Below are 15,733 nucleotides of genomic sequence, written 5' to 3' on the forward strand. Positions count from 1 at the left end.
AGAGAGCAAAATATAAAAAAAGCGTACCGACTTAGGCACACTGTCCAGCGTAGCACAAAATTGGAAGGTTATATACACGAAATTGTCTCTCTGTGTTTGCCGCTTGTAACACGCAGCGCGAAAGGTTCATGAACCACATGAATGCATTTCTTATTCAAGTATGTTGTTCAAATCTATGAGTAAAAAATTCAGTCATCAAAATTTGACCACTCTCAGGCAACTAGCGATGGAGCGCCATGAGTTTGAGCGCAAGAAAAAGCGTACCGTGTTGGGGCACCTCCCGTTATCACTATTTAGAAGAAAAGTCTCCATTGATGAATAACGGTTGGTAGGTCGGAGGTTAGCCATGGCTATTTTTGCAGGACTACCCCTTGATTGTTTTTACGGGCTAATGTGTAGGACGGCTATAGGATGAGAAAGCTCTGCAACGGTGCGTCTAGTGTGCGCATCAAAGTGTGTCCCATGCCGGCGACGTCGACTTTCTTTCATTTGAAATGGTCACATTTTCGAAAACAAGTTCAAATATGCTTAACAATGCAAACCCCTTTGCGAGCCTTTAACGATTTCCCCATTCCCGAAAAGTCCGAAATCTGTAAATCTGACGGTAGTCTTTGCCTGTTTCTTGTCGCGGTCAAGAGCTGTACTGCAGGTTAGGCTCTAATGGGGGTATATACTGCCGACGTCTTAAGTGTAAAAATATGCACGCAATTCGGCTAATATCTTTCACCAATAGGTCTAGATATATTTACAAACACATAGAAAGGTCTTTAATACAATAGTTGAAATAAAAAGGACCGATCTTTAGGCGCCGAGCTAGGTCCATGTAACATCATATGTCCACCCGTCGAAGCGCCACCTATACTTTATGTATACAATGCGGTGACCAACAATCTATGCCAAATTGTACTTCTAGATGACTCAAAGATCATTCTGAACGTATGTAAGGACATCTAGACCGGTTTGGGAAATAATTCACTGTCTCTATGCCAGATGTCTATTATATTCTGACATTTTCAGGAGTCTGGACTATAAACCCCATTAGAGTCTAACCTGCTCCCGGCAAAAATTTGGCAGAAAATTGGCAGTCTTTTTCGGGAATGAGAAAGGCTCGCAAACGGGTTTGTAAGCTCATTTGACATTGATTTCGAAAATACGACTATTCAAAATCAAGAACGATTATAATATGTAAGACATTACATGTGGCAAAATTTCCCAATTCCTATGATCTCTAGTCCCCCAAAGAAAGTGTTGTAGACATTAGCTATATGATGATGGACGCGTGATTTCGAACTTGACCTTCCCTCCCGGACCTCCCAGTGCCCCTGCCTCCGCTGACGTGTCATAACAACCTGTGGATGACGACAGAAGAACACGCCTGTGGGAAAACACCGCCTTCCCGCACCGGAAGTCTTATCTTCCGCATATCCGGTAAGGTCGCCTTCTTATCACCTCAAGGAACGCCAGAAAGGGAAGACAGAGGTACGAAACAGAAGTTAGATCAGTTTCTGTCCACAACATTACCATTTCTACACCTATCATTATCATTTACAACAGCAGAATCGGTTTCGCCATGCCATGCAAGACGACTATACAAATACTAGTCATTATGTAGCCATGCTCTTTGTTTGGCAAAACGATACAAAATCGTGAAAGTTGGATGTTAAGTGAGTGGCAAAATGAAATCTTTGAAATAATACGCAATCGCAATCATGTTGTGCCAGATGCAATGTCGTGAAATGACAAAGGCGAGAAAAGGACAGATTTCATTTTCATTTTTCATAGACGTTGTGATCATGTTTCATTAGCCTAATTACGTATGTCGGCAAAAGTTCGTACGCGCCCTTCCTATGATAACAGTACTTTTGTACGCAAACGGTTCTATTGTTTACATACTACGCATGCCTCTTCGAAGGCCGACGCCACGGCAATCTCTGGGAAGGCAAAATGTTGCCTCCTCCCGGCGCTGTACAGGACTAAACATGCCGGCCTGGATACTCAAATAGGGCCGGTCTTCTGGACACCGCCCCTTTAGTTCTCACAGGTCTAACCGGAAGGACAGGAGGTGCCGTTTCTTGAAGGAAGAGTCGTAAGATCGTCCATGAAGACATGAAGGAGAGGAACTTGTACATTTTTTCTTGCCTCGTTATTGGTCTCGGGATATGGACGACTCAAGTGGATGGACAAAGTAAGGATTTATTTTATTACTGTATTACTGTTTAACTAGTCATGTAGCTTGCGGACCCCAGGTTTTTAGTTGGCAGGTTCCTTATCATTTTTGGCAGAGAACAAGAGTTTTGACCTCAACTACATTAGATATTTTTCATGAAGTATGTGTGTTTCTGTGTGGTATGTGTAACTACATCATTTTCTGGGTGAGACATACAATGTATATGTATATGCATACAGTACTCAAAGCTGAGGAGGAAACTGTTGTCGAAAGTTATTTCAAGAAAACGTATCAAAAGATGATTTTGTGTGGATTCTTTTTGCATATGTAGAAAGTTATCGTTCTTCAACTGGAAAAACCTGCAGCAGCCCCCTTGTAAACTAGCCTGGTATCCAGCCGTATTATAGCCCCCGAGTCTCTTCTTTAAATATTTGCGGAGAGGACATTAGAGACTCGGGAGCTAAAATACGACTGGATACCAGAATACTTGTAAACTTAAGTCTAAGACTCCAAATCATAGTTTGTGTGTAACAGGGACTTAAGGAGAGGGCATGTAGGCCCCCTACATTTAAGCCCCTTTTAAAAATGTATTCAGTATCTCCTAAGTAAAAGACATGTCCTTTTCCAGCCTGTGTGCCACCCTGTGCCAACGGCGGGGTGTGCGGGGCGGGCGACATTTGCGCATGCGCAGCGGGCTTCTATGGCCCGGCGTGTGCACAGGCGTGCGCATGCGTGAACGCGGCGAGCTGTGACGCAATTCTAGGGTCCTGTACTGCCTGTGACGCGGGATGGATCGGGATGGAGTAAGTAATACAGCTCAATGTTTATCAACTACAGTACATACTCACCTTTCCGTTATTATGCTTGGGTCACATTTTCAAACCGGGACCCGGTCGGGCTGTTTGCGGGAACGAAAGATAAACGTGTACGTCAAGAAACAATTACAAACTATGCTAATGTCTAATTATTTCATGTTTTGGGCGTTTTGTTTTCTTTTATATCATACTTTTGTTCCCACAAACTACACAGCCGGGCGCCGCTTTGGAAACGTGCCCCTAGCTTTAGGCTAACGTCGCATTTTCCAACCGGGGCCCGGCCGGGCTGCTTGCGGAAACGAAAAATAGAACGACTTTTCTCTTTACGTCTTCTGTACTTTTGTATCATAATTTTCGATCTCGAAAGCTGCCCGGTCGGGTTCCGCTTTGGAAATGTGACGTAGGTTTAACTGGTCGCCTTGCAAGTACCTAATCAAGTCCGTTTAACAAGCTTGCTTTCTCAACTTTCAGTTGTAACATGCGTTGTCCGGCCAATTTCTTCGGTGCCAACTGTCGGTCGAGATGTACTTGCATTAATAACGGCGTCTGTAACCCGGAGACCGGGGCCTGCGACTGTCCCGCCGGCTTTACGGGCACCAACTGCGAGACCCCGTGTCCCACCGGCTTCTTCGGCAAGAACTGCGACCAGGAATGCCCAGTCTGTCACCCCTCGGCCGTGTGTGACTCCGTGACAGGCGTGTGCCTGTGCCCGGCCGGCTTTGGAGGCGCGAACTGCGACCAGCCGTGTGACGGTACCGGTACCTGGGGCCAGAACTGCAAGGAGACGTGCCTGTGTCAGAACGGCGGACTGTGTGCCCCCACTGACGGGACCTGCACCTGTCCGGCCGGGTATACAGGCACCAACTGTGAGAACCAGTGTACAGCAGGTATTTCAATATTGATTTCACAATTTTGACTTAACAATGACTGTCCATATCTGTCCATAACCTCAAACGTCGATATAAGGACTGCTCGCCGGTTTGCGCCCACTGTAAGAACTCCGGATCCTGGCGCAATTTGACACAGTCCTGTAAGATAACCCGTTTTAAGGAAGATAGCAACATTTCATTCCAACGAATAAGCAAAATGGCCAAAATGACAGCTGGTACTTCTCCCTCACAGTCAATCTGGAAGGTCTACAAAACTTATTGGAGTTTTCTTTTTACACAATAAGTTTTCTTTTTACACAATCAAAGCGTAAGCAGGTAATACTGTAAATGCATTTAAGTTCGCGGGGATTTAATTTCGCGGTAGCGGGGAAAAGGACTTTTCGCGGTGGTTTTAATTTCGCGGTAGCACCATGCACTGTAGTATCTTAATGCCCTGGAAAAATAACCGCGAACATAAATCCACCGCGAACATTTCTGCATTTACAGTAGACGTTACTGGCTGTGTAAAAAGAACTCCTATATCCTACCAACCTGATGAAACTATTTTCGGGTCGGTAAAACTGTTTGATGCACTGCACTAGTAGTTAGCTAAAATGTTGATTAAGAGGAGGCCTATGTTGACTTTTTCGCACCTTAGGTACGTGGGGAGTGAACTGTGGGCAGGTGTGCGGAGCGTGTCTGAATGGCGGCACGTGCTCCCACGTCACGGGCGTGTGTACGTGCGTCCCGGGCTTCACGGGAACCGACTGTGGGACGCAGTGCCCAGCAAACACCTGGGGCGATGACTGCCGGTTCACTTGCGACTGTCAGAACGGCGCCGTCTGCAACAGGGAAACCGGCTGCGCGTGCACCGATGGGTGGACGGGGGCCCGCTGCGACGACCCCTGCCGGCAGAACTTCTACGGTGCGAACTGCATCAACCAGTGCACCTGCTACAACGGCGGCATCTGTGACCGGTTCAACGGCGTGTGCATGTGCACGGCAGGCTGGGTCGGGGCCTCCTGCAGCGAACCCTGCCCGATAGGCTACTATGGCACCAGGTGTGACAAGGAGTGCGTGTGTCAAAATAGCGGCGCCTGTGACCACATCACCGGAGCCTGCACGTGCCTAGCAGGGTACGAGGGCGACTATTGCGAACGAGCGCCGTGCTCTTGTGAGAACGGCGGCCAGTGTGTGAACGATAGGTGTCAGTGTCTGCCCGGGTGGACGGGGGAGAGGTGCCAGTCGAAGTGTCCCGCGGGATTCTTCGGGCAGAACTGTGACCGAGAATGCACATGTCAAAATGGCGGTACATGCGACCACGTCACGGGCATATGCGCATGCGTGGATGGATTTTCAGGAGTCAATTGTGAAATACGAGAAGGCTGTGACTGCGTCAATGGCGAGTGTGCTTCAGACGGGACCTGCACGTGCCAGGGGGGCTGGGGAGGGTCCAGGTGTAACACCAGACTCTGTTCCTGCGTCCACGGAGAGTGTGGTGCAGACGGCGTCTGCCGTTGCCAGCCGGGGTACACGGGCGCTCTGTGCGACACTCCGATCGTCCGGCAGTGCGTGCACGGAGAACCCGGGCCCGATGGTGTCTGTCGGTGCAGGCCTGACTACACCGGAGAGTTCTGTGACACACCGATGACAGGTTGCGTGTGCTTCAACGGAGGAGAGTGTGGTCCAGACGGAAGGTGTCGCTGCAGACCTGGTTACAGCGGTGAGCAGTGTCAAGTGCTCGTTGTACAGTGCGTGTGCTACAACGGTGGCGAATGTGGTCCCGACGGAAGATGCAGATGTAGACCAGGCTATGTAGGAAATCAGTGCGAGACGTCTACTTCGCAACCATGCGTTTGTTACAACGGTGGTGAATGCGGGCCGGATGGTCGGTGTCGCTGTAGACCTGGATTTGCAGGAACTCGCTGTGAGACTTTCATAACTGTTCCACCTGCCTGTGTCTGCTACAACGGTGGTGAGTGCGGACCAGACGGAAGGTGTCGCTGTCCCCCCGGGTATACAGGAACGCAGTGTGAGACTGTGGCGCCGCGAGTGTGTGTCTGCTACAACGGCGGGGAGTGCGGGCCGGACGGAAGGTGTCGTTGTAGACCAGGCTTCACAGGCACTCGATGTGAAACAGCCACCACGCCACCATGCGTCTGTTACAACGGTGGCGAGTGTGGACCCGACGGAAGATGTCGCTGCAGAGACGGATTTGGAGGCTCTCAGTGCGAGATTGTTCTACCTCCACCGTGCGTGTGCTACAACGGTGGCGAGTGCGGCCCAGATGGAAGGTGTCGCTGTCCACCTCAGTTCACAGGACCACAATGCGAAACGCCTGTCACTCAACCATGTGTCTGCTACAACGGTGGCGAGTGCGGACCAGACGGAAGGTGTCGCTGTCCACCTCAGTTCACAGGACCACAATGCGAAACGCCTGTCACTCAACCATGTGTCTGCTACAACGGTGGCGAGTGCGGACCAGACGGAAAGTGTCGTTGTCCACCTCAGTTCACAGGACCACAATGCGAAACGCCTGTCACTCAACCATGTGTCTGCTACAACGGTGGCGAGTGCGGACCAGACGGAAGGTGTCGCTGTCCACCTCAGTTCACAGGACCACGATGCGAAACGCCTGTCACCCAACCATGTGTCTGCTACAACGGTGGCGAGTGCGGACCAGACGGAAGGTGTCGCTGTCCACCTCAGTTCACAGGACCACAATGCGAAACGCCTGTCACTCAACCATGTGTCTGCTACAACGGTGGCGAGTGCGGACCAGACGGAAGGTGTCGCTGTCCCCCCGGGTATACAGGAACGCAGTGTGAGACTGTGGCACCGCGAGGGTGTGTCTGCTACAACGGTGGCGAGTGCGGACCAGATGGTCAATGCCGCTGCCCACCCGGCTTCACAGGACCGCAGTGTGAAAGTAGACTCACCTGTGACTGTGTCAACGGCGGAGAATGTGGACCGGACGGACGTTGTCGGTGTCCCGAAGGTAAATTTTGAAACTTCTTTTTACAGTGAATAAACCTGAAATGACTTCTAGTTTTACTTCAATGTTGTGTAGGATGTATATTTTGCACATTTGCATATGTTCGATAACTGAAATGTCGACCCTTCTTTCAGGTTTCACAGGAGCTAGGTGTGAGAACCGCGCATGCGCGTGTCAGAACGGAGGCAGCTGTGACGAAGCAGGTCGATGTCTGTGTCCGGCGATCTGGGCGGGCACGAACTGCGACCGCTGCCGCTGCCAACATGGCGGCACCTGCGGAGCGGATGGAAACTGTGTTTGCACAACAGGTCAGCAAGTTTTCTCTGTATAGGCTATAATGATGACGACTAAAGCGACAAAATTACAGTTGTAGATAAAGACGATAACTTGACAAAGCACTAAGGACAACAGACGGTTAACGTTATCATGATAAAGCAACAATAACGAAATCATCTACAACAGGGTCAGGCACCAGGGGCCCGAACTCGACCTAGACCTTCGGCTTTCCAACAACTACCCACACACGCATGTACTTAACTTCATCACACTCCCTCCAGAGGTTCTGAAGTTACGCTGACCACAAAAAACGGAAACACAGACAAACAAACAGACAGACAGGTAGACGTGCCAAAAACAATACCTCCATTTTTCATTGAGGTAATGACGATGTCTATAGCTACAAATACACAATGCAGTCAACGAGTTACCAGAAGCCGTACATAATACTAATCTCAAACATTTATCGGCTTGCCTGTACATTTTTGTGTATATGGAAAATGAATGATAGAAAAAAAAATCTCTTTTTCTAGAGTGGACAGGCAGCTTCTGTCAGGAGGAGAGGCCCACAAGGTGCAGCCAGGCGACATGTATCAATGGTGAATGTGGGTTTGATGGCACGTGCCGCTGTCTGCCGGGATGGATGGGAGAGAGGTGTGACCAGCCATGTAAGTGTCTCTTCTCAAAAGTGACAATTTTAAGATTAGCTAGTTAAGCAGCGGTGAAATGGGCTGAAACAAGCACGTTTACGGTCCCGAGTACGCATTCGCAGCGGAATTCTGGGTAACAACTGACTTGCAACAGCTCTTAATGGTCTAAGACGTGTTTCGTTTATGTCTCAGGTGCCTTCAACTTTGACATAATTGTAATTCTTGTCGCTGCACATGCGCACTTGGAGCCGTGTAGCCGTGCGCCAGGAAGCAAAATCTTCTAGGGCAGTTTTATTTAGACATGCTGATAACTGATATGAAACCTAATGTAGGAGAACAAATACTGTTACTCCTAGGAAGTCGTAACGTCATTTTCTATAATCCAGATAGAAAAATTAATAAATTTTCAATAAGGGACTTAGTCATCGATATCCTCATGAACAGGTTCATGGTTCCAACTGCGCATGTGTATCGACGTGCATTGTGGGTAATATGTCAAAGGTGAAGGTCAATGAGGCCCAAACAAAACACGTCAGGACATTGTTATGCAAATTGACAGGAGAATCGATTACAAATTAGGGGCTTTCCTTTTTTAACATATTACCTGCAATGCATTCATATATTTTGCTGCGCATACGGAATAGAAAGCATGGACCACCATATTGTGGCCCGTCTGATACAGTATAATGCCCCAATTACAAATACCCGTCGTTAAAAATGCCAATATTGCGTATGTAGTAGGTCTTGATGTGATCCGTTTACCTGTTGTAGCCGGGTTCAAGAGCCTACAGGAGCTAGAGGGTAAGGAGATATCGTGCAGCAGTACTCGGAGCTACAAGGCTGCCAATCTTCAAGTGTACGAGTGTGTGGATGTCATGTAAGTTGTTCCTCCCCACTTTAAGCATGATTTAAGTATTAGGAAGTTTTCAAAGTTATCCACAACCAGTATAACGTTACATGTTTATGTGCAATCACAACCGGCGGTGCAGTGACAGTCTGTCACCTTCCTCAGGGCAATAATGGCCGGCTCTATTCCATCCACATAACAGCTTGGTGTTGCTGCGACCAATGCGGTCCCAAACGTTAAGCATTGGCCCATAAAGTCGGCTGTGTTTGCACGTAATATATATGTCTTCTGTATCTGTATCTGTATCTGTATCTGTATCTCTATCTGTATCTGTATCTGTATCTGTATCTGTATCTACGTAGCCGGTATAACCGCCCTTCAGCGTGAACATTAAAAAAAAACTGTTCTCCTGTGTACAAGTACTAAATAGGGGTCGGCAGTATGAGGACAACTGTGCAAGTGGTTACCTATATAATCAATCAATCGAAATGTATCTATTCGTTACCCAGGGCCGGTGGGAAACGGTTAGCAAATGGAGTGACGTGCAGCCGTGACTGGACCGGGCGTATAGCTAAGCCCAAACAGAGGAACTTCGACCAGAAGACTGATGTTCAGAGTTTCTGCAAGACACTGTTTGAAGACGACAACCTGATATTCCAGATGGTTCTGGTGTGTTATGTCTTTGCTTGTCAATCAATGAATGCTGTCCTTTGGGCCAATATTATAGATTATAAAAGAGAAATATACAAAAGTTCCTAACAAAATCGCGGAAATAACGCAGACCTGGACCAATATGCCGGAGGACGTAGGGGCGATTTCTGAAATTATTATATCAATTATAAAAGCAGCTACCGTGAAAAACAAACAACGTGCATCATCGCTCAATTTCGTGCATGCCAAACTACATACGAATGCGGCAAAGGGAACATAAAGATACAGATGCGAACACTCATCACATCGGATAAATACAATACTCTGTCGTCGGAGAGTAATTATTCACAGCCACCAGGCACTGACTGTGTTCACACAACCTCGAGGGTAATGAATAGTTGGACCGGCCGCTAGGAGCGGGATTTTAGTCAGGCTAGCTACGAACGGAGCTAGATAGTGATAAAACTAGATATTGATGAAACTACTAGTAGGTAGTCAGGAAACTAAATATAGAGGAAGCCAGATAGTGATTAACGCTTCATAAACATCAGACAAGGTTACCACAAAAATGTCAGTACTAACTGACCGCATAAATAACTGAAATTCGCAAAGCAATAACTCAGTTTAGAATCAGTAGCCATAAGTTGAATATTGAAATAGGCAGATACTACAATATAGCCCCTGACCAAAGGTTCTGTCCATTCTGCCCAAAGCATATTGAAGATGAACTTCACTTCATAATGGAATGTTCCAGATACGCTAGTTTACGTAATGAATCATTCACATTTCTCAAATGAACAGATTTCAAGAGACTCGATGCTACAAGCAGATTTGTATATATCTTTAGATGTCAGAATTCCCATAATGCAAAAAAATAGGCAAATATATCAAGGACTGCTCTGCTATTAATTATTAGCCTACTCCATTGCAATACTATATCAAAGAATTATGTTAGCCCTTATTGTTATGTTAACTAGGCTGTTAAGCATTATCCTATACCCCTCTTTTGTACTTTGTGTAATAGTTGCTGCCAAACATTGTATCATGTACAATTGTCGTGCAATAAATTTCTTCTATATCTTTTGTGTCATTTCCAGGCGAAGTACGGGTGTGAGCAGACCAAGGACATCCGTGTCCAGTGGTTCGAGGACGGCTGGACTTCCGGTGTCGAGGACAATGGGTACATCCAGTCCCTCCGCTGCGTGTTCCGTCCGAAGGACGTCAGAATGACCAGGAGAAAACAAATCACCGCAAGGAAAACGTACGTCAGCTTCTATATTTATTCTTTTCACTGGTCCAGTGACGCTTCATCTGGAGGTGGGGGTTTAAATGCCGACTGTTATCTTTAAACCAGTATGCATGCAACTGGAAAAGCTTTTAAGTCTTTAGAACAGGAAGTTGAAAGGGTAGCCAGACTTGTCAACTGGTCTATCGACGCTTGATCTAGAGGTAGGGGGTTCGAATCCCAACGGTTAGCATTAACACAGTAACGTTATGCATGCAACTGGAAAATCTTGTATTAAGTCTTTAGGACGTGAAGTTGAAGGGTGGCCAAACTTGTCCAATAGACATAACTATGTATATATCATATGCCGTTCTTTTCGCCGACAATGTGATTCCTAATACGGAAGTAAATTTCTAGTGAATATGAACCTGATTACATCATGTTTATATCGTCACTTTGCAGTATAATCCAAGGGTGAAGCCGAGGGAGATGACTGGAACAGTTCCACTTCGCGTCTGGTCAACAAGAAGGTTAGAAGCAGATCCACAACCGTGCAGCTCTTGTCCGCTGTCTCTTTTGCTCATATAACTATGATTTAAGGTGCTATCAATAACTTGGAAAAGATAATAGCAACGTTACTTATTTGGTTGCATGTGTTAAACTAAGTATTAAAGTCTAGGTATTAAAGACCAAACATTTTTTCGATGTAATCACTATACTTTTATTTTCACAATTTATCATTGTTTGTCTTCAAGTTTTCATCCAATGCAGTGCCAGCTTCACTTCTTGAAGTTCACTATAAGTAAAACCAAATTTGTGATAAATGATTCAGATTATGATTAACATTAAGGTTATAGACACTAGTACTTAGTAGGTAGTTTCAAACAGCAAAGTTTTGGGTAGTTTGACATCGCTTCTTATTCCATATCATTCCAAACACCTATTTATCATTTAATAATCCAAGTTAGAACATACCTCGTGATAGCTACATGTATATCTATACACTTCAAAAGAAGCCTGATGCAATAAGACCCTTTTTGGTGTCTTTGGTGAAATTCGGAATACAGCAGTATGTTTATGTACTAATCTGCAGTTATCCAGCGAGTATATAAAACGTACGTAACAATTACTGGCTACCTGATATATCCGACAAGTGTGCCTCTCATGTGTGAGGGGTTTGAACTTTGTCCTCAAATGTCTGATCCCTGAAGTTTATACAATTGATATGTGCTTACGATGCCTGGACACAATTAAAGACATGAATCAAACCTTCCCATGTACGTTTTTATTCACCAACTGAAGCTATATATCAGCTATGATATGGCAAACATTTCAGCAGAATAGCAGCGTCTTTATGTCTACTTCTGGGGTGTATCAATATCAAAGATCATTGTCCTTGATGCAGGTTAACTGTTACTGGTACACCAGCGTCCAATGTGAAATTTAGCACATCTTGAACATTGTTGCAGTGCATCACACCGGCAATCTGTTGCACATTTCTTTACGCATGTTTAGACTTTCAATCCGTTCTGTCAATGTGAAAGTTAAGTTTGCAGCAGTACCAGCCCACTGTGTTCTGCTGCAGCAGTGGTCTGGACACGATACACATTGGCAATTGTCATTCAATAATAACGCCCTTCTTTTGAGTGCCAATCATGTTTCTAAAAGAAATTAGTTACATTAGCACCAATATTCGGTTGATTTGTTGTTCAACAGTTCCATGATGAGTGTCATGACGCATGTCCGGTTCCTGCAGCCTGAGGCAGGGCGTTTCTTGACCGGACGATCTCATCCTCGAACCTGACCACCCGTCTCTGTCCCTGCTCGTCCAGTTTCTCCTCATACTCCCGTGCGCTGCAGGCCGGGGTGGGGGTGGGGAATGTGTCATGGAAGTGTGTGTAGTCCACCGTGTAGCTGCCTGGCTTGGCCGACACGCACTCCATGAAGCGGTGTCCCCACAGAATCTCGTCCGTCGTGTACGAGCTCATGAAGTATGTGAGCCGCGCCGTGCTCTCCACTATCCCGATAAACATCACCACCAGCTCCAGCTCCGACTTGGCCAGTTCCTCGGGTGAGAGGTCATAGAGGGGGCTTTTATGGTCTATTTCGTGATAGATCGTGACAGGTGCCACCACGAACAGCCTGTCTGTGCCGCTATGAACGACGTTAATCTCAGTCTGGTCTACCACGACCTCCTCCCCTTCTGTAGTCAGTCTAGGCTTGAGCAGCAACGCCCGGACCCGGGCTTCGAAGATGTGGCTGTGCCGCAAATTCCCCACTCTTAACATCAGGCACGGCTTCTCCTTCCTGAGGCAGATCACCGCATTCTTGCTGAATAGTAGAGTCTCTGCCCTCCGGCCGCCCTGTGCTATTTTGACAAACACCATGCCGAGTAGCCAGGTCGAGGTGATGAGCCCTAACACATTGTGTAGGATGAACACAAACATACCTGCAGGGCAGGAGTCCCCCACGGCCCGGGAGCCGTACCCGATAGTCACCTGAGTCTCCACAGAGAAGAGGAATGCCGTGGTGAAAGAGTCGACATAAGTGAAGCACAAGTTGCCGTTGGTTGTCGTCGACCCGTACGTTACGTCTCCGTGTGCGAAGGCCGTTATCCAGTACAGGAAACCAAACACGAACCAGTTCAGCACGAACATGCAGCTGAAGATCAGCAGGACTTCCCGCCATCCAAGGTCGACCACGGTGGTGAAGATGTCGTCGAGGTACCTCCCAGGCTCCCCGATGTTGCTGTTGACAACATTACAGCCGCCGTCCTTCTCGACGAAGCGCCGACGTTCCTTCTTCTTGGCCGACGGGAGCCGGCGGAGGGCCGCGAGAGGGGATCTGTACAGGAAGTCGCTGACCAAACCTCTGTCCGACAACATGTCGACGAGCAGTCCTCTTGTGGCAAACTTTCTTGCAAAATTTCCCCCACTGACAGCAAACCATACAGGACTGACCTTTTTTTCTCAATCCGGTGTTCCCGGCTGTCACGCCAGTCACTGTCTCAAGCTCTGACCATAAACCATCGTCCATTCATGCTGAAAACGGGAGAACCAAAAGGAGAGGGAAAGGTCCACCATCACACAGTTCGTCCTATTTTCGGTAGCTCCAAACAGGACGCCTGTGTGCTGATAACAGTGTGCCCAGCCGCCACCCGCTGACTCTGGCCGTGAGAGGAATGCCGTCAACATCCTCCCAGAGATAGGGTCGTCCCGCACGCAGATATGGCAGGAACGTGGCCGCCATGACAGGCTGCGACTGTCAGGTTTCAAATCTGGAAAACTGGCATTCCGTATAGCCAGTATGCTTTGGTCCTCCATGGCAATTCACGAATAACTAAATGTGTCCAAATAATACATCCCTCGTCTAGTACTAGATCTAGATATAGAGAGAGCAATAAAATATTAAGTGATTTGATTAATTCGTAATTGCGCATCAAGCTAACTCAGTTGCTGACATTAATTTAGTTGACATATCGACTTCCATATATAGTTTACATTATGACAGATCTGTGCTACGCTGGACAAACTAGCTACAAAACCCTGCCCCTTTCTGTAGAGCAATAAAGATAGGGGCAGTTTAACGGGGTAAATTGTTTATTTAGCTTGGAAAGTTTTCTAATGCGCCGATTCCTTGCGATTTACTACATTAAGGATGCGTTAAACTAGAAAATATTGTGGTCGTCATAAATTTAACAGACAATACTAGATGAGGAAAACCTGTCAACCAATGCACAATATTTTGATGATATTATCATTCCTACTTCACATAAAGCTTTACTGACATGTTGCTACAGTTGAAGCAAACGTTGACATAGCACGCATTTAACATGTAGTTGGCGAGGTCCGCACGAAATTGTCATAATAGTGTTAATGACGCATCCAATGACATCTTCGCTAAATTTGTTTCCTTTTTAGATGGTGGTGCCAGCATTACTGACCAGAACTACACACTCATAGAATCCGAACTATCTGGGTGTCAACTTTTCTGCACGATGCATTGCATTGTAGCACGTAGTCCACTCAAGATACAAGCCAGGTCAGGTTCGGAAAGAAAACACAGATAGCCAAGCTCAGCTCTATTAGTTTACTACCTTACGGTAGAGGCTAAAAGCTAGACAAGGTTAGATATATCAGGTTAGGGATACTCTGGATTCTTTTATGAGTATTTTGACATTTTATTGACTAAACGTTCTTTGCACTCAAGATTGAATGTCAGAACAAGCTTATACGTATCATCCATATCATGTTCGGTAATATATATATAGACGTGACCTGGGTGATACGAAGGTGATACGAACGGATACATTCGGAGTTACGAACAAGAAAGCGGAAATCGTGCACAATGATAACAGGACAACAGACATATGTGTTGTTGATAATATGAGGTGTCTGTAGTATGAACGTCTTAAGCATAAGAAGTTACTGTTACAGTGTTAAATCTTTACGTGCCCTCCTCCCCATATGCTTCTTCGGTACAAGTGTTTGTTTTCCATATTTGAAATTGTAAGGCGAGTCTGAGGGCTAATAAGATCATGTTGGTATGCAGTAATGTTTGTACGATGGGAAGTATCGGTGACATACAACAAGACTATGTGGATGGGTGCCAACTATGTGCGTGCAATAATATGTAACTATGTATATACCAATATCGTTACTGATGGCTGGATAGTTTTACTCCCTTCCTTGCTATTCATGTGTCTTCTGACTTTCAGTATGCCAGTCTCTGTCTCGCTTACCAGTCACAGTCTACACTACTTATATTTTTAAGCGCGCTTGTTTATTTCTGTGATGTGACAACATGTGACCATTTAATAGATGATGTCTTATATTGATGAAGTTTCAAAACAGACATCATTGTAATACATGTACTTGGACACTTATAATTTGAGAATGCAAAGATAAACCGATTGAACGCGCTCATACCTTGAAAGGGTAATTGTAGGATTCTATAGACCGTGTGATAACTGATAATTTTAGGATCCTATAGACTGTGTGATAACTAATAATTCATAAGATTTTATAGACTGTGTGATAACTATGGCAGCAAGTTGGACCAAAGACCACATGAGAGCAAACAGTGGCGAAAGAACAGGAGTGCAAAAACCATACTTGGGATGGTGTCAAGGGGTTCATCATCATCATCATCATGAGGGTTACCCAAGACCGGAGGAGCTGGAGATGTTTCGTTGCTGCCCTACATTATTCTCCAAGCAAAGGTTGGGTCGCGGAGATA

The 15,733-nt window shown here is 46.3% G+C and overlaps 2 protein-coding genes across 4 annotated transcripts; one reads left to right on the forward strand and one right to left on the reverse strand.

Annotated features, from left to right (window-relative positions):
• Window positions 1-1,966: 1,966 nt before the first annotated feature.
• Window positions 1,967-11,763, forward strand: LOC118426463 (neurogenic locus notch homolog protein 1-like). Of its 3 annotated transcripts, XM_035835884.1 has the most exons (13): window positions 1,967-2,185; window positions 2,564-2,565; window positions 2,674-2,681; window positions 2,797-2,970; window positions 3,454-3,869; window positions 4,510-6,541; window positions 6,641-6,849; window positions 6,981-7,154; window positions 7,656-7,790; window positions 8,544-8,649; window positions 9,129-9,288; window positions 10,368-10,531; window positions 10,958-11,763. In XM_035835884.1, the coding sequence occupies exons 1-13, from the start codon at window positions 2,107-2,109 to the stop codon at window positions 10,971-10,973; spliced, it is 3,675 nt and encodes a 1,224-aa protein (XP_035691777.1). In that variant the 5' UTR covers window positions 1,967-2,106; the 3' UTR covers window positions 10,974-11,763. The 3 variants fall into 3 exon arrangements, with proteins under 3 accessions (XP_035691777.1, XP_035691775.1, XP_035691776.1); XM_035835882.1 differs by having other exon boundaries at window positions 1,970-2,185; window positions 4,510-6,849; XM_035835883.1 differs by lacking the exons at window positions 2,564-2,565; window positions 2,674-2,681 and having other exon boundaries at window positions 1,971-2,185; window positions 2,796-2,970; window positions 4,510-6,849.
• Window position 11,764: 1 nt separating this feature from the next.
• LOC118426478 (inward rectifier potassium channel 2-like) lies at window positions 11,765-14,547 on the reverse strand. Its single transcript, XM_035835911.1, has one exon. It carries the CDS (start codon window positions 13,378-13,380, stop codon window positions 12,226-12,228), a length of 1,155 nt encoding a protein of 384 aa, XP_035691804.1. The 5' UTR covers window positions 13,381-14,547; the 3' UTR covers window positions 11,765-12,225.
• Between the last annotated feature and the right edge of the window lie 1,186 nt (window positions 14,548-15,733).

This window comes from Branchiostoma floridae, chromosome 11 (assembly GCF_000003815.2).
Source record: "Branchiostoma floridae strain S238N-H82 chromosome 11, Bfl_VNyyK, whole genome shotgun sequence".
Lineage (NCBI taxonomy): Eukaryota > Metazoa > Chordata > Leptocardii > Amphioxiformes > Branchiostomatidae > Branchiostoma > Branchiostoma floridae.